Source organism: Bombina bombina, chromosome 6 (genome assembly GCF_027579735.1).
Source record: "Bombina bombina isolate aBomBom1 chromosome 6, aBomBom1.pri, whole genome shotgun sequence".
Taxonomy (NCBI): domain Eukaryota; kingdom Metazoa; phylum Chordata; class Amphibia; order Anura; family Bombinatoridae; genus Bombina; species Bombina bombina.
This window is the reverse complement of record NC_069504.1, coordinates 569,810,369-569,836,873: the sequence shown is the minus strand read 5'-3', so window position 1 is coordinate 569,836,873 and position 26,505 is coordinate 569,810,369. Positions and strand designations below refer to the sequence as shown.

Sequence of the window (26,505 nt, the reverse complement as noted above, 5' to 3'; positions counted from 1 at the left end):
AAATATACCTAACATTACACTATCAATAAATTAATTAAATAAATTACATACAATTACCTAAAATAAAATACAATAAAATAAAATATTCTATAATACAAAAAACCCCTTACTAAATTACAAAAAGTAAAAAGGAATTACAAGAAGTTTAAACTAATTACACCTAATCTAAGCCCCCTAATAAAATAAAAAAGCCCCCCAAAATAAAAAATTCCCTACCCTATTCTAAACTACCAAAGTAATCAGCTCTTTTACCAGCCCTTAAAAGGGCTTTTTGTGGGGCATTGCCCCAAAGTAATCAGCTCTTTTACCTGAAAATAAAAATACAATACCCCCCCAACATTACAACCCACCATCCACATACCCCTACTCTAACCCACCGAAACCCCCCTTAAAAAACCTATCGCTAACCCCCTGAAGGTCTCCCTACCTTGAGTCGTCTTCACCCAGCCGAGCCGAATTCTTCATCCAAGGTGCGCAGAGGAGGTCCTTGATCCGGTAGAAGTCTTCATCCAAGCGGCAAAGAAGAGGTCCTCCATTCGGTAGAAGTGTTCATCCAGGCTGCGTCTTCAATCTTCATCCATCCGGAGTGGAGCGGAGCCATCTTCAACGTAGCCGACGCTGAGCCATCCACTTCAACCGATGGCTTCCCAACAAATGAAGGTTCCTTTAAGGGACGTCATCCAATATGGCGTCCCTTCAATTCCGATTGGCTGATAGAATTCTATCAGCCAATCGGAATTAAGGTAGAAAAAATCTGATTGGCTGATGCAAACAGCCAATCAGATTGAAGTTCAATCTGATTGGCTGATCCAATCAGCCAATCGTATTGAACTCACATTCTATTGGCTGTTCCGATCAGCCAGTAGATTGTGAGTTCAATACGATTGGCTGATTGGATCAGCCAATCAGATTGAACTTCAATCTGATTGGCTGTTTGCATCAGCCAATCAGATTTTTTCTACCTTAATTCCGATTGGCTGATAGAATTCTATCAGCCAATCGGAATTGAAGGGACGCCATCTTGGATGACGTCCCTTAAAGGAACCTTCATTCGTCTGGAAGTCGTCGGTTGAAGAGGATGACTCCGCGTCAGCTCCGTTGAAGATGGCTCCGCTCCGGATGGATGAAGATTGAAGACGCCGCCTGGATGAACACTTCTACCGGATGGAGGACCTCTTCTTTGCCGCTTGGATGAAGACTTCTACCGGATCAAGGACCTCCTCTGCGCACCTCGGATGAAGAATTCGGCTCGGCTGGGTGAAGACGACTCAAGGTAGGGAGATCTTCAGGGGGTTAGCGATAGGTTTTTTAAGGGGGGTTTGGGTGGGTTAGAGTAGGGGTATGTGGGTGGTGGGTTGTAATGTTGGGGGGGTATTGTATTTTTATTTTCAGGTAAAAGAGCTAATTACTTTGGGGCAATGCCCCGCAAAAAGCCCTTTTAAGGGCTGGTAAAAGAGCTGATTACTTTGGTAGTTTAGAATAGGGTAGGCTTTTTTTATTTTATTAGGGGTCTTAGATTAGGTGTAATTAGTTTAAACTTGTAATTCTTTTTTATTTTTTGTAATTTAGTGTTTGTTTTTTGTATTATAGAATATTTTATTTTATTGTATTTTATTTTAGCTAATTGTAGGTAATTTATTTAATTAATTTATTGATAGTGTAGTGTTAGGTGTATTTGTAACTTAGGTTAGTATTTATTTTACAGGTAATTTTGTACTTATTTTAACTAGGTAGCTATTAAATAGTTATTAACTATTTAATAGCTATTGTACCTAGTTAAAATAAATACAAATTTGCCTGTAAAATAAATATAAATCCTAAAATAGCTACATTGTAATTATTAGTTATATTGTAGCTATATTAGGGTTTATTTTATAGGTAAGTATTTAGTTTTAAATAGGATTAATTTAGTTATTTTTAGGAATATTATTTCGCTTCATTTAAATTATATTTATGTTAGGGGGGTGTTAGGGTTAGGGTTAGACTTAGGTTTAGGGGTTAATAAGTGTAAGGTTATTGGTGTTTAGACTCGGGGTTCATGTTAGGGTGTTAGGTGCAGACTTAGAGAGTGTTTCCCCATAGGAAACAATGGGGCTGCGTTAGGAGCTGAACGCTGCTTTTTTGCAGGTGTTAGGTTTTTTTTCAGCCCAAAATGCCCCATTGTTTCCTATGGGGATATCGTGCACGAGCACGTTTTTCCAGCTTACCGCTACCGTAAGCAACGCTGGTATTGAGGGTTGAAGTGGCGCTACATTAGGCTCAACACACCCTTTTTTGAGCCTAATGCAGCCCCTCAGACAACTCTAAATACCAGCGTTGTTGGAAGGGTGCGTTGGGAAAAAAAGCAGCGTTAGCTACGCGGGTCTTTACCGACAAAATCCTAATTTAGCCGTTAGTTTTTTTAAGGGTAAAAGAGTTGTTTAACATAGGGCAATGCTCTACAAAAGGCCCTTTTAAGGGCTATTGGTAGTTTAGTATTAGATTAGGGGTGTTTTAATTTTTGGGGGTCCTTTTTTTTCATAGGGATTAGGTTTAATTTTTTAATTTTTGATAATTTTGTTTATTATTTTATGTAATGTTAGATTTTTTTTTATTTTCTTTAATTTTAGCTTAACTTAAAGTTAGCTTTTTATTTTTAAAGTAATGTTAGGTTTTTATTTTAATTATAATTTAGAATTATTTTAATTTATGTAATGGGGTTAATTTAGGGGTTTAATGTTCGGGGGCTTAGTAATTAGTTATTTGCGTTGTGGGGTTTGGCGGTTTATGGGTTAATAGATTTATTAGGTTAATTGCGATGTGGGTTATTGGCGGATTAGAGGTTAATAGTTTAAATAGCTGGATGGAGGTTTAGGAGTTAATAACTTTGATAGATACTTTGCGGTATGGGGTTTGGTGGATTAGGGGTTATTACATTAGATATTGCAGTGGGAGGGTTGTGGTTGAGTGGTAGATATCGCACATGCGTTAGGTGTTTGATTTTATTCTAACAGCGAGCGATGGGTAAAATAACTTGTATGCGGCGCCGTATATGCGATCCAGTGTAGTGTAAGGTCAGGTTACTATAGTAACCTATTAATGTTTTAAAAATTCGGCATCGGGTGGAAGCGTTAACGCAACGCTAACTTACACCTACACGAAAGAGCGACCACTCGCAAAGCGGAAACCTTTTCAATGGAAACTTGGTACTGAAATGGAGCAGTAAATTATTTTTTGCAGTCGACTGCTTTGGTAGCTCCATTTTTAGCTGCTCAATGGAAGCGAGCTCTCAGTTAGGGAAAATATGCTGGACACAGGCATCATTGAGCTGTCCAATAGTCCCTGGGCATCCCCGGTGGTACTGGTACCCAAACGCGACAGGACCACCCGGTTCTGCATAGACTACCGTAGACTCAACAACAGAACCACCACCAATGCCTACCCTATGCCCTGGGTAGAAGAGCTCCTAGAAGGCATCACCTGAAGCAGCTTCCTGACCACCCTAGACCTCTGCAAGGAGTACTGGCAAATCCCCCTGGACCCGGAATCTATTCCGAAGTCGGCATTCATCACCCCATTCGGCCTATACTAGTTTAAGTTCATGCCGTTTGGGATGAAGAATGCTCCAGCGACCTTCCAGAGGATGCTATATCCCCTCCTTAATGGCCTCCAGGATTATGCCTGTGCATACCTGGACGACAATGTGGTCTACAGCGATACCTGGGAATACCATTTGGTCCACCTAGGCATCGTTCTGGACCACATCAAGGCTGCAGGTCTGACTCTTAAGCCAGACAAATGTATGGTAGGGAGCTCGGAGGTCCAGTACCTTGGGCACTGAGTTGGCTGCAGGAAGCAGCAGTCGGAACCGGACAAGATTGAGGCAGTTACGAACTGGCCAACCCCCAAAACCAAGACCCAGGTCTTAGCTTTTCTATGGACCGGAGGGTACCGCTGCAAGTTTGTCCCCAACAACAGTGCCCTGACCAAACCCCTGACCGACCTGACCAGAAAACAGTTTCCCCAACAGGTCCTGTGGTCCCTCGAGTGTGAGGCTGCCTTCTAAAGCCTTAGAACCTCTAATGAGGAGGGCCATGAACACCTAGTAGCCTATATCAGTAGGAAGCTATTGCCCAGAGAAGCAGGCTATGCAGCGTTGGAGAAAGAATGACTGACCCTGGTTTAGGCCCATAAAAAACTACAACTATATCTATATGGAAGGGCCTTCACCATTCTAACGGATCACAATCCCCTGGTCTGGCTCAACAGAATCTCTGGGGATAATGGAAGCCTGTTGCGATGGATCTTAGCCTTGCAGTCTTTCAACATCACTATTTAATACCGGCAAGGGAAGAGCAATGGGAATGCTGATGGACTTTCCCATCAAAATGAGTTGGAATAGCTTCCCGGACAGCCCCAGGCCGACCCGTATGTGGATCTAACTGGGTCTGCCAGACTTTTCAGGGGTGGAGCACTGTCATGGATACCAGGCTGCCAAGGCTACCCCCACCCTTCTACTACCTGGCTCACTCCCAAACTCTTCCTGCTTCTTGTTTTGCTGTTTGTACCTCCTCATGAAAGAGTTGATCGCTGACCGCCTTTCCAGCTGGCCGGGTTCCTGGATCTACTGGCTGGCCCCACCACCCCGGACACCAGCTAACCTATACCCCATGTTGCTCCAGGGGTGCTTTGCCCCAGAGCTCTGCTCTTTTGAGGATTGGTACCCCCTAAGGAGGGCCAGAGGTGGGGTGATTACCAGAAGGGAGATCCCTTGGGAACTTGGAGTATCGAACCTCGCTACAGACTCCTACTCCACCTGCCTTACCCAGTTTACCTTCGAGCCCCAGCAACGGATCATGATGCTTTTGGTCTGGGACACCTTGGGCCCCAGAGTTCTATATTGGTACCTGGGAATAGCCGTCGCTCCCTTGAGATCACCCCGAAACCACCGCCTTTTGGATTACAGGGACTGTATGGGACTGTGGACACTATGGGGGATGCCAGCCTGTCTTGAGGGGCGGAGGCGGGAGAGCTGGGGGTCAGTTAAGACCCTTATCAATATGAGCTGGGTGTATATAAGTGAGTGTGTTTGGCAATAAAATCTGTTCGTGTTTCACCTGAATACTGGTCTTTGTCTGGTTATTTGGATGGGCTCTTACTATAATCACTTCTCTCTGCTCTATAGCTACAAGTTCCAGATACAGGAAGGACCCTTTTGGCGGAGCTACCTAGTCGGGGTAGCCGAAGCCCATTACAACAGAGTCATCAGGAGATAGAGTGTACTAAAAAATGACTTCAGGGAGTTAGGAAGCAAACTTAAAGCAAGGACCACCAAGGTAGTTTTATCTGAGATATTACCAGTGCCATGTGCTAACCAATTAAGGCAGAATGAGGGTCAGTTAGTTCCTGGTTAAAAAGGTGGTGTAAAAATTAGGGGTTTTACTTTTTTAAACACTGAGCTAACTTTTCAGTTGGGTTCAATTTGTATAGTAAGGATGGCTTGCACCTAAATGACATGGGTACAGATGTGTTGGGGAAGAAGTTAGTAGCACATTTAGAAAATCTTTTAAACTAGCAAAAGGGGGAGGGTCAGTCCAAACATAATAGAACTGATAGACTAGTCTTTGAATATGATACATTTGGAATATCTCAAAACTTGGATGATGGAAGGGTACACTTAGGAAATGTCATATTATAAAGTGTGGAGGAAAAGCACCAAGTAGCAACAAAAAGCACATAAAAAATAAATGTATGAAAGCAAATGCAAAAAGCATGACAAGTAAATTGAGGAGCTGGAGCTCCTGGCAGCAGAAATTGAGTATGATATCAGAATAACTGAAACCTGGTAGGATGATTAACATGACTTGGCAATTAACTTAGAGGGCTATACCTTATTTACTAAGGATAATAAAAGGTAATAAAAGGGGAGTAGACATTTTTGTTTATATTAAACCTGACCTTAAACCTAGAATAAAGGGGATATATTTATGATTGTACAGGTGATAATATAGGGACACTGTTGGTTGAAATAAAGAGTGGGGGGAAAATCCTAAAAAATGTTATTAGGAACATGCTTCAAGCCCCCTAATATTAGTAACATGGAGTAAACTCAACTGCAAATATTAAAGGCTGCTAATACCAGTATTGTTATTATAGTAGATTTTAACTACCCCAAAATAAATTGTGGTAGTTAAGCTACCAATTTAGCTAAGAGAGAGAGATTTTTAAATGCACTCAAAGATAATAAGTTCATGTCACAATTAATAGAGGAGCCAACTAGAAGAAAAGCTATACAGCATTTAGTGATATCTAACTACACTGAATTAATATCAAACATAGAAGTAAAAGAACATTTAGGTAACAGTCATCATAACATGGTCATGTTTGAAGTCCCTTACCACAACCAGTGTTACAAGAGTTCAACCAACACTTCATTTAAAAAAAAGCAAAATTCAATGATTTAAGGATATTGTTAAACAACATAAACTTTGTTAAATAATTTTACACATCAACACATACCACGTGGTTATAAAAGTAAAATAAACAAATCCAAGCCAATGTGACTGAAAATAAAAATGTGTTAATGGAAATAAGAAAAAAAACATGGGGCATTTGCATTATTAAAAAAAAAAATTGGGGGGCTTTTTTATTTTATTAGGGGATTAGATTAGGTGTAATTAGTTTAAAAAAATTGTAATTTCTTTTTTATTTTCTGTAATTTATTGGGTTTTTTTTCCGTAATTTAGTTTATTTAATTTAATTGTAATTAGTTTAATTTAATTTAGTTAATTTATTTATTTATAGAGTAGTGTTAGGTGTAATTGTAACTTAGGTTAGGATTTATTTTACAGGTAATTTTGTATTTATTTTAGCTAGGTAGCTATTAAATAGTTAATAACTATTTAATAACTATTCTACCTTGTTAAAATAAATACAAAGTTGCCTGTAAAATAAAAATAAATCCTAAAATAGCTATAATGTAACTATTAGTTATATTGTAGCTATATTAGGGTTTATTTTATAGGTAAGTATTTATTTTTAAATAGGATTAATTTATTTAATTATAGTAATTTTATTTAGATTTATTTAAATTATATTTAAGTTAGGGGGTGTTAGGGTTAGGGTTAGAATTAGGTTTAGGGGTTAATACATTTAGTTATAGTGGCAGCGACGTTGGGGGCAGCAGATTAGGGGTTAATAATTATATGTAGGTGGAGGCGACATTGGGGGCGGCAGATTAGGGGTTAATAAATATAATGTAGGTGTCGGCGATGTTAGGGGCAGCAGATTAGGGGTTCATAGGTATAACGTAGATGGCGGCGGTGTCCGGAGCAGCAGATTAGGGGTTAATAGTATAATGCAGGTGTCGGCGATGTTGGAGGCAGCAGATTTGGCGTTAATAAGTGTAAGGTTAGGGGTGTTTAGACTCGGGGTTCATGTTAGGGTGTTAGGTGTAGACATATTTTATATTTTCCCATAGGAAACAATGGGGCTGCGTTAGAAGCTGGACGCAGTTTTTTTGTAGGTGTTAGGTTTTTTTTCAGCCGTCTTAGCCCGATTGTTTCCTATGGGGAAATGGTGCATGAGCACGTTTTAGCCAGCTTACCGCTACCGTAAGCAACACTGGTATTAGAGTGAGATGTGGAGCTAAATTTGCTCAACGCTCACTTTTCTGAGGCTAATGCAGCCATTCAGAAAACTCGTAATACCAGCGTTGTTTAAAGTGAGCGCTGGAAAAAAAAGGCTCGTTAGCAATGCAAGTCTTTACCGACAAAACTCGAAATCTAGCAGTTAGTGTTTTAGTTAGTATTGGCGATGTTTGGGAACTGCGATTTAGGGGTTAATAGGTTTAGTTAGTGTTGGCAATGTTTTGGAACATGGTTTAGGGGTTAATAACTGTGGTTTAGGGGTTAATAGGTTTAGTTAGTGTTGACAATGTCTGGGAAATGTGGTTTAGGGATTAATAGGTTTAGTTAGTGTTGGCAATGTCTGGAAATGGTGGTTTAGGGGTTAATAGCTTTATTTAGTGATTTAGTTAGTGTAGGTGATTTCAGGGAACTGCGGTTTAGATTAGAACAATGAAAAATTCCGAATATAAATAAAGAATGGATCCAAAAATTCGGAAACTGATCTATTAATTTTCTGACTTTTTCAGGATTTTAGTTATGGTGTCGATTCAGAAATTCAGATCCATTCGAATCTCCGAATTGGCCAAAATTCGGCCAAAACTAATTGCACATGTCTAAAATATATACATGGCAAAATATCTAAGGAGAATACAGGCACATTAAAATGTAAGGAGGGTAGCATGATTAACAGTGACTGGGGGAAAGCTCAGGTACTAAACCAGTTCTTTTCTTCAGTATACACAAGAGAGGAACCAATGGAAGATACTTTAAAAAATGACTAGAACATACAAACCCATACCAATAACTGGCTTATCTCTAGATGATATCAGGAGAAAAGCATAGGTTTATTTGCATACCTGTATGTATGTGTGCTACAAACTATGTGCGCCTGTGTATCTTTTTGTGTGTATATGCATATGCATGTGTTCATGTGTGTGTTCATGTGTGTATGTGCGTTTGTGTGATAGCATATATTTTTGTATGTGGGTCTGTCAGAAACTGTTCTCTTGTGTATTTGTGTGTGACAGACTGTAAATAAGCATTATGTGTGTGTAGCGTCAGTTTTCAAGGTATCAACAGAAACAAATGACAAGAGAAGAGGTAAATGGTGAGTGAAATAGGAAAACATCAAATACTTTGTGGAAAATGTTGACTCCCCCACTGGCACCACTGCCACTTGCCCAAACTTTAATCTATAGACTATAAGCTCTTAAAAGCAGTGCCCTCCTTATTTTGTATTATTTTACCATGAAGAAATGTCATTGTCTACCCAGCACTATGGAATTTGGATTTATTTTTTTTGTGTTATCTTTCCCTGTCACCCCCAAATTTTAAAAGTGTAGAACCACCACTGTTGTTTAAGTCATGATCTCTGAATCTATACAGGTGGCCCTCATTTTACAACGGTTCAATTTACACCGTTTCAGAATAACAACCTTTTTTTCCAGTCATGTGACTGCTATTGAAAAGCATTGAGAAGCAGTGCATTTATTAAAATAGCCAGTAGGTTGAGCTGTCCGCTTGTATTGCAGCAAAACAAGCTGAAATTAATCAGTTTAACCAGACCTGTGCTATTGAGCAGATTTCAAATGAATAAGATCTTCCTGTCTATAAATCAGTCCAGATTGGAATGCATAGAAACAACTGTTTGCAGAAAAATGCAAGTGAAGTCTGTGTTGTGTGATTATTGTATTAGGTTTATAATGCTATTTAGCAAATGTTTGTTTATTTAACTTAGTTTAATTATATATTCTGTGTTGTGGGATTATTTTATTAGGTTTATAATGCTGTTTAGCATTTAAAGTCTTCATTTCAAAGCTTTAAAAATAATGTATTAGGTGTTACTTATGACAATTTTGAGAGGGGCCTGGAACCTATCTCCCTCACTTCCCATTGAATTACATTATAAACTGGGTTTCAATTTACAACGGTTTCGATTTACAACCATTCCTTCTGGAACCTAACCCAGGCGTAAACTGAGGGCTACCTGTATTAGTAAACAGTGAAAACTGTAGCAGTAGTAATCTTAAAAATATCAAACTTTATTGAAAACAATTAAAAATATTAAAGAGAAAAATCACGAAATCTAAAAATGGATATCATCCTCCATAACCACTTAAGTGTTTTAGTGATGCAGGCCTGAAATGCTATTATAACGAATAAAATGAATATAGTCAGGGGAGACTTCTCATTGTAGGTAGCATGCTCATTTTGTGAAAATCAATAAAGAATCTTTTTTTGGTGCAAGCATCTTTCATTTTTATTTTTAGCAATATGCATACATGATTTTATAGTTAAATACTTTTGGGTTGATTTATCATTTGTCGAGTGGACATGATTTGCTAGAGCAAATCATGTCCGCTTAATATCACTAAATGCAGACATCATACGCTGTCTGCATTTTTTTTATTGCACAAGCATTTCTTGTTTAATGCTGCCCCATGCTCACTGGCGCCAATCGGCAGCTAGCAGGGGCTGTCAATCATAGCTATATAATCAGATCGGGGTGATTTCAATCCACCTTCTAAAAGGTAGTGGACAGGTTATGACCGCTGCTTGTTAACGTCCATTCAGGCGAGATTAAAATGATAGGCCTCTGGAGCAGCATCCGCTGCTTGATAATTTTCTGCATATGTTGCAAGACTTTGCAAACTAATACAATAAAACAATTATCTTATTCTTTTCAATTATATATTTTAATTGAATATTTATTTTTCAGGGGGTTGAGATGAACTGATGCTATAAGGGGCCAAATTATCAAACTCTTAAATAGGCCCCTAAATGTGGAACCATAAAAGATATGTTTTAAACATGCTTTTGTGTACTTTTTAAAATTTTGTATGGCGATTCTCTAGGGCGCAGGGCCCTGTAATTCTTCAGAAGGGATGGTTCAGCTCTGAATGGGTTAAAATGTACAGATGTATTCCCAGACATTGCTAAGATTAAGGTGTGCTAGGATTATACCTAATCCAATCAACTCTACATCTCTGCATTTTTCAGTTATATATGTAATATATAAACTCTGTCAACATTACAGAAAGCAACACAAAAATACAAAACAAGTTCCTAAACTGCTATTTTACTTCCTATTTATTTCCTAGTTTTAATATACTATTACCTAGTACTTTGAGTAACTGAGTTATCTGACTGTATCCTAGCAGTGTGACAATCCACAATGTGCCAAAACTTCAGGCAGCAACATGAGTCGTACTGTGTCTGACAACATTTATATTCAATCTATATCACTCAGTTAGCTGTGTAAGTGATCTCTCTAACTGTGTTCTAGTAGTGTGATCGTCCACTGTTCTAGTCCCACTGCATCCAGCAATTCCACACAAGTCATATTGTACCAACCCACACAACTATGTTCAAAAAGTTATAGCTGTAATATTTCTTCTACTACTACTTTAATGTATATGCACACAAAAGTGAGTACTCCCCTCACATTTTTGTAAATATTTTATTATATCTTTTCATGTGACAACACTGAAGAAATGACACTTTGCTACAATGTAAAGTAGTGAGTGTACAGCCTGTATAACAGTGTACATTGGCTGTCCCATCAAAATAACTCAACACACAGCCATTAATGTCTAAACCTCTAGGGCGCAGGGCCCTGTAATTCTTCAGAAGGGATGGTTCAGCTCTGAATGGGTTAAAATGTACAGATGTATTCCCAGACATTGCTAAGATTAAGGTGTGCTATGATTATACCTAATCCAATCAACTCTACATCTCTGCATTTTTCAGTTATATATGTAATATATAAACTCTGTCAACATTACAGAAAGCAACACAAAAATACAAAACAAGTTCCTAAACTGCTATTTTACTTCCTATTTATTTCCTAGTTTTAATATACTATTACCTAGTACTTTGAGTAACTGAGTTATCTGACTGTATCCTAGCAGTGTGACAATCCACAATGTGCCAAAACTTCAGGCAGCAACATGAGTCGTACTGTGTCTGACAACATTTATATTCAATCTATATCACTCAGTTAGCTGTGTAAGTGATCTCTCTAACTGTGTTCTAGTAGTGTGATCGTCCACTGTTCTAGTCCCACTGCATCCAGCAATTCCACACAAGTCATATTGTACCAACCCACACAACTATGTTCAAAAAGTTATAGCTGTAATATTTCTTCTACTACTACTTTAATGTATATGCACACAAAAGTGAGTACTCCCCTCACATTTTTGTAAATATTTTATTATATCTTTTCATGTGACAACACTGAAGAAATGACACTTTGCTACAATGTAAAGTAGTGAGTGTACAGCCTGTATAACAGTGTACATTGGCTGTCCCATCAAAATAACTCAACACACAGCCATTAATGTCTAAACCATTGGCAACTAAAGTGAGTACACCCCTAAGTCGAAATGTCCAAATTGGGCCCAATTAGCCATTTTCCCTCCCCAGTGTCACGTGAGTCATTAGAGTTATAAGGTCTCAGGTGTGAATAAGGAGCAGGTGTGTTAAATTTGGTGTTATAGCTCTCACACTATCTCAAACTGGTCACTGGAAGTTCAAAATGGCACCTAATGACAAAGAACTCTCTGAGGATCTGAAAAAAAGAATTGTTGCTCTACATAAAGATGGCCTAGGCTATAAGAAGATTGCCAAGATCCTGAAACTGAGCTGGAGCACGGTGGGCAAGACCATACAGCGGTTTGAAAGGACGGGTTCTACTCAGAACAGTCCTCACCATGATCTACCAAAGAAGTTGAGTGCACGTGCTCAGTGTCATATCCAGAGGTTGTCTTTGGGAAATAGTCGTATGAGTGCTGCCAGCATTGCTGCAGAGGTTGAAGGGGTGGGGTTCAGCCTGTCAGTGCTCAGACCATATGCCGCACACTGCATCAAATTGGTCTATATGACTGTTGTCCCAGAAGTTAACCTCTTCTATAGATGATGCACATGTAAACCCACAAACAGTTTGCTGAAGACAAGCAGACTAAGGACATGGAGTACTGGAACCATGTCATGTGGTCCGATGAGACCAAGATAAACTTATTTGGTTCAGGTCCAGACTTAAACCCTATTAAGCATCTGTGGGGCATCCTCAAACGGAAGGTGGGGGAGTGCAAGCTCTGTGATGTCGTCATGGAGGAGTGGAAGAGGACTCCTGTGGCAACCTGTGAAGCACTGGTAGAACTCCATGCCCAAGAGCGTTAAGGCAGTGCTGGAAAATAATGGTGGCCACACAAAATATTAACACTTTGGGCTTAATATTGACATTTCCACTTAGGGGTGCACTCACTTTTGTTGCCAATGGTTAAGACATTAATGGCTGTGTGTTGAGTTATTTTGAGGGAACAGCAAATTTACACTGTTATACAGGCTGTACACTTGCTTCTTTACATTGTAGGAAAGTGTAATTTCTTCAGTGTTGTCACATGAAAAGATATAATAAAATATTTACAAAAATGTGAGGGGTGTACTCACTTTTATGAGATACTGTATATATTTACTTACATATACATATGTAGGCCTAGATTACGCAAGCTTTCGCAAGCTTGATATTTGCGCTACACTTGTAATATTAGCACACGCAAATGAGCCTCGTTCTCACGCCAATACTCATGGCAGAGAGAACCTAGCAAAGCAAAAGGGGTAAGTCACGCTGCGATGGGCAGCAAAGTTAAAATATATGTGTATATACACATACTAACACATAAATATATATGTATATAAGCATATAAATATATATTTCAGTTTTAAACACAGTCCCCATAAACTGCAAACACCCCACATCCACATACTTTAACACCTTAAAACTGTTTTGTGCAATTATTATTTAAAAAAATAAAGATGCTACGTTTTAATAAAACAACACTTTATTTTGGGTGAAATTTGGGGAAATTTTTTTAATTAACTAGAAATTTGATCTCTGGTTAATTCACTGAGTGCAAATTCTCCTGTTTATGGGTGCACGATAAATTAGCTCTTCACTTGTAATCAAGCCCTTAGACATGTATGTAGGTATCTATCTCTATGTTAAAGCCCTTTGCCTGCCTTTTTTTAAACACCTGAAACCTCATATCTTTGAGCCATTGGGGCATATTTATCAAGCTCCGTACGAAGCTTGATGCCCCGTATTTCTGTTCCGCTGCTCCATAACCTGTCCACCTGCTCTGAGGCGGCGGACAGAAATAGACAGAAATCAACCTGATCGAATACGATAGGGTTGATTGACACCCCTGCTAGCGGATCTGCAAGGGGCAGTATTGCACCAGCAGTTCACAAGATCTGCTGGTGCAATGATAAATGCAGAGAGCGTATGCTGTTGGCATTTATCGATGTGCAGCGGACATGATCCGCAATATCGGATCATGTCCGCTTGCACAATGATAATTCGGCCCCATTATAACGTTTTTATGCAATATTTTTTTCAATAATTTTTAATAGACAGTGCTATGAGTCTAACTGTACTTTTAAAATGTATTTTGTGCAACTTTTTTGACTCGCATAACAGTTAACCAGAGCTCTGAAGTCGTGTTATCCTGACGCGTTAATTTCAATTGTGCTCAAGCGAACTTGTTTACTTTCAACCTGTAATACACGCACTACTTCCCGAGGTGCACAAAGCATCGTGATTAACCCCTTATCACTCGTGCGCATCAGTTAACGTGCCACTTGTAATCTAGCCCTCCGTTGGCTTACTAGGTGTTATTGACTAATGTAAGTTTGTGTACGAGTACTGTTACTGTCAAAATGTCAACACTGCAGACATCAATAGGTACCAGGTACAAAAAAAAAAACCCTGCAAAACCCTCTATTTTCAAAAAGCTGTAGCTTTAATATTTCTTGGAGTAGTATATTTTATAGCTTTGGGTGCCTGTCTGCACATTTGTGCTGCTGCCCAGCTCCTTCTCTGCTGACATACTGTAAATAATAAGGGATTACCTTGCTTATTAGCTGGAACCAGGAATGCAGAAGGTGTACTGCAGTTGGTAGTTAGGCGCTGGCCATAGATATCACCTGAAAAGCAGAACCAGAAAGATCCATCAGTGTTCAAGGAAATTGCAGAGGGATGGTCAAGAAACAGGCAGAGGTCAGGATCCACTGTAATCAGCAGAAACCAGGTGTTTAAAGCCAGCAAAAGGGTAATCTAAATAACGGTTCCAAAAGTCAACAACAGGAACAGAGATCACACTAATGCTTATGCAACTAAACAGATCACTAGTTAGGCCTCACCTTGAATATTGTGTGCAGTTTTGGAGACCATATCTCCAAAAGGATATAAACAAGCTGGAATATGTGCAAAGGAGGGCATCTAAAATGGTACATGGTCTAGAAAATAACACTTATCAGGAAAGTTAAGTATGTTTAGCTTAGAGTAGAGAAGGGAAAGAGGTAATATGATAGTAACTTTCAAGTATATTAAGGTGCTTAGTAAAGTTGAGGCTGTGAGTATTTTTCATAAAAATCAAATTCAAGAACAATGGGTCATGATCTTATGCTGAAGGGTAGTAGGCTCAGCATGGGCATATGAACCCAATAAAATCTAGGGGATATCATTTTTACTGGCAGTGTATTATTTAGTAAACTTAGAATTCTCCATAAAATAAGTGTGTCCAGACAGGTTGGTTGTTTTATGCTGTCTGTAAATAATCCACTCACATCCATGCAATCTGCTGTACTATTTGACTACATAACACTTCTAAAGTAACAGTTACTGAAGGTGGACTTGCATTAAAATTAAGACTCATGAATGAACCACTGGACACACGGAGGGATTCTTAACAAGTTATTTCCTGGCTCCATACACCATACTCCAAGGGGAGAAGAACGAATACATCATCTTTTTTGCAGTCAACAACATAAGACACCACAGGAGGTTTTCCATTATTAGAAGCGGCAACTTACCTCATAAGATTGAGGTATTTTCTAGTAAGTGCTATACCTACCGGTTATCATTTGGTGTGATTACATTTACAATACTGGGCTCTCATTAGCATTATTGCAATTTAACACATGTTTACAATATTTGAGTAACCAGCGTATATGGTATTGTATTATTTTGCCCTGCTTATGTCAGTTTTTTACTGTTATTTTTTATTCCAATTTTCTCATCATATGCATGTTTTTTTGCATTTGCACAATATTTATACCTATTCTCCTTATTTTATTGTCCCCATCTAAAATAATATTTTTGAGCTGGGTAACTACTATACAGTTTCTGGGCCCCTTCATCTAGCGCTATCTCAATCGCCACCCTCAATCTCAATCTCAATCTCAATTGTTTTGAGGGTTAACTCCTCTGCTGAGATTTTAGCGGCTGATCAAGGGGACCACTTGCTTGTAACACATATATAGAAGTGATTACTACAGCGCAGACTTTTGTGTAGTTTACCATCCACCCTTAGGGGTGTGTTTGGCATTCTTCCCCCCCTCTCGTATATATATATATATATATATATATATAAATATATATATATATATATATTTGTACATGAATTTATGTATCTATGTGTGAGCTTGTGCTGTTATTGTGCTGATGCTGATGTATTAAGGGCCAGATTACAAGAGGAGAGCTAAATATTGCTTGCATTCAAGCAATATTAGCAATCCATTTTGTAATACCAATGCGCGATAATGTGCGCTGGTATTACAAGTAAATTGCAAAACAAATGCAAGCTTGCGTTCACATTGCTAGGAAGCATTGCGCTCACAAGAGCTCACTTCCTTAGGCTCCTATGGGAGCCTTGTTCTGATGCCGTCAGAGACAGCATCAGAGCCTCACACAGAGAAAGGAGTAAGTAGCTCATCGATGGGCAGCATTTTTAAATATATATGTATATGAATATATACATATATATTTATATATTAAAATGTGTATACACACATATTAACACATACATATATATGTATAAAAGTATATATACCACATAACAAACAGTTACCATAGACCGCAATGTAAAGGCACTTTTCAGTGCCATTTTTTTTTACCCCACTCCCACCAACTTTGGACCCCAAAAACTGCCTAGTGCAGTTGTTTTAATTAAAAAAATATGCTATTTTTTTATTAAAAACTGCAATGCCCTTTTAGAAAATTAACCAGAGATCTAATCTCTGGTTAATTTTCAAAGTGGTAGCAATAACTCCAGCCACTTGTAATAGTTGGTTAATTATTGCACTACCGCAATCGGGCAAATGTGGGGGCATCATTTTATTGCAGGGGGCCTGGGGGCATTATTTTAGTGCAGGGGCCTGGGGACATAATTTTATTGCAGGGGCTGGGGGCATCATTTTATTAAAGGGGGGCTGGCCTGGGGGCTTCATTTTATTGCTGGGGGCATCATTTATTGCAGAGGGGCTCAGGGCAACATTTTATTGCAGGGGGGCTGAGGGCATCATTTTATTGCGGAGAGCATAATTTTATTGCAGGGCTGCTGGGAGCATCATTTTATTGCAGGGCTGCTGGGGGCATCATTTTATTGCAGCGGGCTGGGGACATCATTTTAGTGCAGGGGCCTGGGGACATCGTTTTATTGTAGGGACTGGGGACATCATTTTATTGCAGGAGGGCTGGCCTGGGGGCGTCATTTTATTGCTGGGGCCATAATTTATTGCAGGGGGGCTGGGGGCATCATTTTATTGCAGGGGGGCTGGGGGCATCATTTTAGTGCTGGGGAATCATTTTATGCAAAGGTGCTGGGGGTATCATTTTATTGCAAGGAGGCTGGGGCATCATTTTATTGCTGGGAGCATCATTTTATTGCAAGGGTGCTGGGGGCATCATTTTATTGCAAGGGGGCTGGGGCATCATTTTATTGCAGCCGGGCTTGAGGCATCATTTTATTGCAGGGGGCTGGGGCATCATTTTAGTGCAGGGGCCTGGCTGGTGACATCATTTTATTGCAGGGGCCAGGGGGGCTGGCCTGGGGGCTTCATTTTATTGCAGGGCATCATTTTAATGTGGGGGGCTCAGGGCATCATTTTATTGCTGGGAGCATCATTTTATTGCAGGGCTGCTGGGGGCATCATTTTATTGCAGCAGGGCTGGGGGCTTCTTTTTATTGCAGGAGGCTGGACCTGGGGGCATCATTTTATTGCAGGGGGCTGGGGGCATCATTTTAGAGCAGGGGCCTGGGGACATCATTTTATTGCAGGGGCTGGGGGCATCATTTTATTGCAGGGTGGCTGGCATGGGGGCTTCATTTTATTGCTGGGGGCATCATTTATTGCAGGGGGCTGGGGGCATCATTTTATTGCTGGGAGCATCATTTTATTGCAGGGCTGCTGGGGCATAATTTTATTGCAGGGGGCTGGGGGCATCATTTTAGTGCAGGGGCCTGGGGACATCATTTTATTCCAGGGGCTGGGGGCATCATTGTATTGAAGGGGGGCTGGCCTGGGGGCTTTATTTTATTGCTTGGGGCATCATTTATTGCAGGGGGGCTGGGGGCATCATTTTATTGCAGGGGGCTTGCCTGGGGGCTTCAATTTATTGCTAGGGGCATCATTTATAGCAGGAGGGCTGGGGGCATCATTTTATTGCTGGGAGCATCATTTTATTGCAGGGGAGCTGGGAACATTATTTTATTGCAGGGGTGCTGGGGACATCATGTTATTGCATCGGCTGGGGTATCATTTTATTGCAGCGGGGCTGGGGGCATCATTTTATTGCAAGGGTGCTGGGGGCATTATTTTATTGCAAGGGTGCTGGGGCTTCATTTTATTGCAAGGGTGCTGGGGGCATCATTTTATTGCAAGGGTGCTGAGGGCATCATTTATTGCAGGGGGGCTAGGGGCATCATTTTATTGCTGGGAGCATCATTTTATTGCAAGGGTGCTGGGGGCATCATTTTATTGCAAGGGTGCTGGGGGCATCATTTTATTGCAGGGGGGCTGGGAGCATCATTTTATTGCAGGGGGGCTGGGGCATCATTTTAATGCAACATGGCTGGGGGCATTATTTTATTGCAGGGGGCTGTGGCCTGGGGGCATCATTTTAGTGCAGGGGCCTGGGGACATCATTTTATTGTAGGGGCTGGGGGCATCATTTTATTGCAGTGGGGCTTGCCTGGGGGCTTCCTTTTATTGCTGGGGGCATCATTTTATTGCAGGGGGTGCTGGCCTGCGGGCTTCATTTTATTGCTGGGGGCATCATTTATTGCAGGGGTCTCAGGGCATAATTTTATTGCAGGGTGCATCATTTTATTGCTGGGAGCATCATTTTATTGCAGGGGAGCTGGGGCATAATTTATGACTGGGGGCATCATTTATGGCTGGGGCATCATTTTATTGCTGGGGGAATCATTTATTGCTGGGGACATAATTTATTACAGGGGGGCTGGGGGCATCATTTATTGCAGGGGGGTGGTGCTATTACAGTATTGTAAGGTATTTTACATGTGTTCTGATTCATCATAACATGGATATTAAAGCTATCCTAGCTTTTGAAATATAAAAACAACTTTGAGTAGCCTGTTTTCAGTGTGGTTATATCAACCATTAAATGCTTCTTAGTTGTTTATCATAAAATATGATTTGACTGTCTTCCTTGGCCGCTGACTCCTATTGGTGTGGTACATGTTACATGAGGTGTCACTAATAAAAGCTCAATAACACAGCTTGGCATACCATCATGTGTCACAATACCTCAAGTTATGGATTTAAAATTGTATAAAGTAAATACCACACAACTGCAATTTGCAGCTAACCAGCTTGCCTTAGTTACAGTAAGTACCTGTCTGCAACTAAGCTTAAGCAATTTACACCATTTCAGTTGCTTCCCATTTCTATATATTTTTGCTTTGGGTTTTCATGGTATTAACATCTGTAAGATTATGTGGATATTGGACATCAATGTCTAATGTCTACAGCAAAGAATGTAACTGCAAAGTTAAACTTTACTTTCATTGTAACTTGGTGTAACTAAGGTACTTTTTGTTTAAATGTAATGCCAAATTTGTTTTCAGTTGCATATAAAATGCACACTTAGGAGAAGGCATGCCAATGCACACTACCTAACTACCGCCTATATTACAAGTTTTGCGTTAGAGGCTATGCGGTGCTAATGATCAGTTTATGCTCACCGCTCACTTACCTACAGAGCCGGCTGAAAAAAAGTCTAACAAAACAGCATTTAGCTCCTAACGCAGCCCCATTGATTACTATGGGGAAATAATTTTTTTTGTCTACACCTAACACCCTAACATGAACCCGAGTCTAAACACCCCTAATCTTACACTTATTAACCCCCAATCTGCGGCCCCCGACATCGCCGACACCTACATTATATTATTAACCCTTAATCTGCCACTCCGGACACCGCCGCCACCTACATTATACTTATTAACCCCTAATCTGCTGCCCCCAACATCGCAGACACCTACATTATATTTATTAACCCCTACTCTGCCGCCCCCAATGTCGCCACCACCTACCCCTAATCTGCCGTCCCCAACGTCGCCGCCACTATATTAAAGTTATTAACTCCTAAACCTAAGTCTAACCCTAACCCTAACATCCGCTAACTTAAATATAATTACAATACATCTAAATAAAATTACTATAACTAAATAAATTATTCCTATTTAAAACTAAATACTTACCTGTCAATTAAACCCTAAGCTAGCTACAATATAACTAATAGTTACATTGTATCTAGCTTAGGGTTTATTTTTATTTTACAGGCAAGTTTGTATTTATTTTAACTAGGTACAATAGTTATTAACTAGTTATTAACTATTTAATAACTACCTAGTTAAAATAAAGACAACTTTACCTGTAAAATAAAACCTAACCTAAGTTACAATTACACCTAACACTACCCTACAATTAAATTAATTTCCTAAATTAAATACAATTAATTACAATTAAATAAAATTATCTAAAGTACAAAAAACCCCCCACTAAATTACAGAAAATAATAAACAAATTACAAGATATTTAAACGAATTACACTTAATCTAATCCCCCTAACAAAAAAAAAAAGCCCCCCCCAAAATAAAAAAGCCCTACCCTACACTAAATTACAAATTGCCCTTAAAAGGGCCTTTTGCGGGGCATTGCCCCAAAGTAATCAGCTCTTTACCTGTAAAAAAATTACAAATCCCCCCCAACATTAAAACCCACCACCCACACAACCAACCCTACTCTAAACCCCCCCCCCCCCAATCCCCCCTTTAAAAAACTAACACTAACCCCTTGAAGATCACCTTACCGGGAGAAGTCTTCACCCAACCGGGCCGAAGTCCTCAACTGGGGCTGGGGGCATCATTTTATTGCAGGGGGGCTGGGGGCATCATTTTAGTGCTGGGGCATCATTTTATGCAAAGGTGCTGGGGGTATCATTTTATTGCAAGGAGGCTGGGGCATCATTTTATTGCTGGGAGCATCATTTTATTGCAAGGGTGCTGGGGGCATCATTTTATTGCAAGGGGGCTGGGGCATCATTTTATTGCAGCCGGGCTTGAGTCATCATTTTATTGCAGGGGGCTGGGGCATCATTTTAGTGCAGGGGCCTGGCTGGTGACATCATTTTATTGCAGGGGCCAGGGGGGCTGGCCTGGGGGCTTCATTTTATTGCAGGGCATCATTTTAATGTGGGGGGCTCAGGGCATCATTTTATTGCTGGGAGCATCATTTTATTGCAGGGCTGCTGGGGGCATCATTTTATTGCAGCGGGGCTGGGGGCTTCTTTTTATTGCAGGAGGCTGGACCTGGGGGCATCATTTTATTGCAGGGGGCTGGGGGCATCATTTTAGAGCAGGGGCCTGGGGACATCATTTTATTGCAGGGGCTGGGGGCATCATTTTATTGCAGGGTGGCTGGCATGGGGGCTTCATTTTATTGCTGGGGGCATCATTTATTGCAGGGGGCTGGGGGTATCATTTTATTGCTGGGAGCATCATTTTATTGCAGGGCTGCTGGGGCATAATTTTATTGCAGGGGGCTGGGGGCATCATTTTAGTGCAGGGGCCTGGGGACATCATTTTATTGCAGGGGCTGGGGGCATCATTGTATTGAAGGGGGGCTGGCCTGGGGGCTTTATTTTATTGCTTGGGGCATCATTTATTGCAGGGGGGCTGGGGGCATCATTTTATTGCAGGGGGCTTGCCTGGGGGCTTCAATTTATTGCTAGGGGCATCATTTATAGCAGGAGGGCTGGGGGCATCATTTTATTGCTGGGAGCATCATTTTATTGCAGGGGAGCTGGGAACATTATTTTATTGCAGGGGTGCTGGGGACATCATGTTATTGCATCGGCTGGGGTATCATTTTATTGCAGCGGGGCTGGGGGCATCATTTTATTGCAAGGGTGCTGGGGGCATTATTTTATTGCAAGGGTGCTGGGGCTTCATTTTATTGCAAGGGTGCTGGGGGCATCATTTTATTGCAAGGGTGCTGAGGGCATCATTTATTGCAGGGGGGCTAGGGGCATCATTTTATTGCTGGGAGCATCATTTTATTGCAAGGGTGCTGGGGGCATCATTTTATTGCAAGGGTGCTGGGGGCATCATTTTATTGCAGGGGGGCTGGGAGCATCATTTTATTGCAGGGGGGCTGGGGCATCATTTTAATGCAACATGGCTGGGGGCATTATTTTATTGCAGGGGGCTGTGGCCTGGGGGCATCATTTTAGTGCAGGGGCCTGGGGACATCATTTTATTGTAGGGGCTGGGGGCATCATTTTATTGCAGTGGGGCTTGCCTGGGGGCTTCCTTTTATTGCTGGGGGCATCATTTTATTGCAGGGGGTGCTGGCCTGCGGGCTTCATTTTATTGCTGGGGGCATCATTTATTGCAGGGGTCTCAGGGCATAATTTTATTGCAGGGTGCATCATTTTATTGCTGGGAGCATCATTTTATTGCAGGGGAGCTGGGGCATAATTTATGACTGGGGGCATCATTTATGGCTGGGGCATCATTTTATTGCTGGGGGAATCATTTATTGCTGGGGACATAATTTATTACAGGGGGGCTGGGGGCATCATTTATTGCAGGGGGGTGGTGCTATTACAGTATTGTAAGGTATTTTACATGTGTTCTGATTCATCATAACATGGATATTAAAGCTATCCTAGCTTTTGAAATATAAAAACAACTTTGAGTAGCCTGTTTTCAGTGTGGTTATATCAACCATTAAATGCTTCTTAGTTGTTTATCATAAAATATGATTTGACTGTCTTCCTTGGCCGCTGACTCCTATTGGTGTGGTACATGTTACATGAGGTGTCACTAATAAAAGCTCAATAACACAGCTTGGCATACCATCATGTGTCACAATACCTCAAGTTATGGATTTAAAATTGTATAAAGTAAATACCACACAACTGCAATTTGCAGCTAACCAGCTTGCCTTAGTTACAGTAAGTACCTGTCTGCAACTAAGCTTAAGCAATTTACACCATTTCAGTTGCTTCCCATTTCTATATATTTTTGCTTTGGGTTTTCATGGTATTAACATCTGTAAGATTATGTGGATATTGGACATCAATGTCTAATGTCTACAGCAAAGAATGTAACTGCAAAGTTAAACTTTACTTTCATTGTAACTTGGTGTAACTAAGGTACTTTTTGTTTAAATGTAATGCCAAATTTGTTTTCAGTTGCATATAAAATGCACACTTAGGAGAAGGCATGCCAATGCACACTACCTAACTACCGCCTATATTACAAGTTTTGCGTTAGAGGCTATGCGGTGCTAATGATCAGTTTATGCTCACCGCTCACTTACCTACAGAGCCGGCTGAAAAAAAGTCTAACAAAACAGCATTTAGCTCCTAACGCAGCCCCATTGATTACTATGGGGAAATAATTTTTTTTGTCTACACCTAACACCCTAACATGAACCCGAGTCTAAACACCCCTAATCTTACACTTATTAACCCCCAATCTGCGGCCCCCGACATCGCCGACACCTACATTATATTATTAACCCTTAATCTGCCACTCCGGACACCGCCGCCACCTACATTATACTTATTAACCCCTAATCTGCTGCCCCCAACATCGCAGACACCTACATTATATTTATTAACCCCTACTCTGCCGCCCCCAATGTCGCCACCACCTACCCCTAATCTGCCGTCCCCAACGTCGCCGCCACTATATTAAAGTTATTAACTCCTAAACCTAAGTCTAACCCTAACCCTAACATCCGCTAACTTAAATATAATTACAATACATCTAAATAAAATTACTATAACTAAATAAATTATTCCTATTTAAAACTAAATACTTACCTGTCAATTAAACCCTAAGCTAGCTACAATATAACTAATAGTTACATTGTATCTAGCTTAGGGTTTATTTTTATTTTACAGGCAAGTTTGTATTTATTTTAACTAGGTACAATAGTTATTAACTAGTTATTAACTATTTAATAACTACCTAGTTAAAATAAAGACAACTTTACCTGTAAAATAAACCTAACCTAAGTTACAATTACACCTAACACTACCCTACAATTAAATTAATTTCCTAAATTAAATACAATTAATTACAATTAAATAAAATTATCTAAAGTACAAAAAAAACCCCACTAAATTACAGAAAATAATAAACAAATTACAAGATATTTAAACGAATTACACTTAATCTAATCCCCCTAACAAAAAAAAAAAAAGCCCCCCCCAAAATAAAAAAGCCCTACCCTACACTAAATTACAAATTGCCCTTAAAAGGGCCTTTTGCGGGGCATTGCCCCAAAGTAATCAGCTCTTTACCTGTAAAAAAATTACAAATCCCCCCCAACATTAAAACCCACCACCCACACAACCAACCCTACTCTAAACCCCCCCCCCAATCCCCCCTTTAAAAAACTAACACTAACCCCTTGAAGATCACCTTACCGGGAGAAGTCTTCACCCAACCGGGCCGAAGTCCTCAACGAAGCCGGGAGAAGTCTTCATCCAAGCCGGGTGAAGTGGTCCTCCAGACGGGCAGAAGTCTTCATCCAGACGGCATCTTCTATCTTCATCCATGCGGAGCGGGTCCATCTTGAAGACATCCGATGCGGAGCATCCTCTTCATCCGACAGATTCTTACTAAATGACGGTTCCTTTAAGTGACGTCATCCAAGATGGCGTCCCTTCAATTCCGATTGTTGTTAGAATTCTATCAGCCAATCGGAATTAAGGTAGAAAAAATCCTATTGGCTGATGGATTATTTACTGAAGTTAGAGGAATTATTTATAGGATTATTTTGTGCTGACACCGGTGTCATATGTAGTCAATTTTAACTGTTTATATAATATTAATAACTTTTTATTACATTGAGTGTTATAATACACTATTGGTTTATAGATCAGTTATTTTATTGATTGCATTGTATTTGTATATATTTTCTATTTTATCTATATCTTAATAACATCGCAACAGAGGGAATTAGCAATATTTGCGCCACCTACCACTTGTATATATGTATGTTCCCTCAGGGCTACCCGTTTACACACCTTGCCTCTCCTTCTTCCACCCGAAGCTTGACACGCAGCGAGGGGGCCCTATCCAGACCAGGTAGGTGACTTCTCTTTGTTTGTTGGTAAAGTAGGTACCAAACCTTCACAGCTGCTTCAGTCTTTTACCTCCGGTGCCCCCAGGAGTTTCAAGGCACCTCGCTGCACCCTCCAGTTTCAGCTGCTCCGGAGCAGATCCTCGACCCTCCGGAGCCTGATGCGCAACTAAGCCAACTTGAATTTAAACTTGCAGATGTCGAAAACCATGTCCGAAGAAACAATATCAGGTTCTGAGGGATACCAGAGGACATCCCACCTGTGGATTTGCAGCGTTACCTAACAGAGCTTTTTGGAGACCTGCTGGGCCCTACTGAGGGCATGATTACCACTATGGAAAGAGCTAATAGGGCTTTGCGCCCAAGATCTGTTTCACACGATAAACGTAGAGACGTTATAGTCTGTTTCCACAGCTTTCTCTTTAAAGACAAGCTCATGCAGGCTGCCTTCCGCAAACCACAACTGGCAGAGAAATGTCAAGATATTCAACTGTTGCCGGACCTGTCGGCATATACATTTGTCGGCATATACATTACAATACAGAACCAGCCAATTACAATGGTGCTCAGAAGGGCAGGTATTAAGTACCGGTGGGGCTACCCGGCCAAACTGATTATCTTGAGGGATAACCAAACACACACAGTGTCCTCGTTGGCCCAGGGAACTGCTCTACTCGCACAATGGGGACTCACAAACAATAGTCCACTAGAATCTGCCCCTGTTAAGCTGAAATTGAGAGCCACGGCTCCTGATTGGCCCATCAAAGATCAGTGGCCTAAGAGGCAGAAAACACAACAGCTGCAGGACTCTCAAAGACCCCATGCACTTCCTCCTTAATAGCAAGGCACCACCTGATGACAACTTCACCCATTTCCATCAAGTCTTCCTGCCTCTATCATCTTAGATAGATGGCCCTCAGCACAAGAAGTAGCTAAGCTTGACCTGGTTGAAAAAAGAACTAGACCACGTACTTCATATGTTTGTCTCTATCTATCTGCCCAACTCCCGCCAGCCTGCGTGCCTCCTTAAAATTCTCCAAATAGTTGACCAATACAGATAGGGATCTTGTTGGCGGGCGACTTCAACATGACATGGGACCCCAGCTTAGACCACAAGACTGCAAACTTAGACAGTAGCAACCCTCAGGCAAACCACACTTCTGCAAAGTTTTGGGCCATAATGATACACCATGGCTATTTCGATGCCTGGAGGTCATTGCACTCTAGGGAGAGGGATTACACCCATTACTCAAACCCACATAGAGTATATTCCCGGCTAGACCATATTTTCTGTCAGGTGGGGACCCTACACTCGATCACTCAATCTGACATCTATCTTAGCTCCTGGTCTGACCACAATTTAGTTACAGCTGATTTATATCTCTCCAACAAACCTTTGCCCAGAACTACCTGGTGTCTCTCACGA

The 26,505-nt window shown here is 40.6% G+C and overlaps 1 protein-coding gene across 2 annotated transcripts in view; it reads right to left on the bottom strand.

Annotated features, from left to right (window-relative positions):
* Window positions 1–26,505, bottom strand: part of LOC128663281 (uncharacterized) — a 264,171-nt gene that overhangs the window by 65,920 nt on the left and 171,746 nt on the right. The window contains exon 4 of one of the 2 annotated variants that reach the window (XM_053717535.1): window positions 14,520–14,594. The exons of the other annotated variant lie outside the window; for it this stretch is intronic. Within the exon in view, the coding sequence (XP_053573510.1) occupies window positions 14,520–14,594 (75 nt within the window). The remainder of the gene's footprint in view (window positions 1–14,519; window positions 14,595–26,505) is intronic. 2 annotated transcript variants of the gene reach the window in all.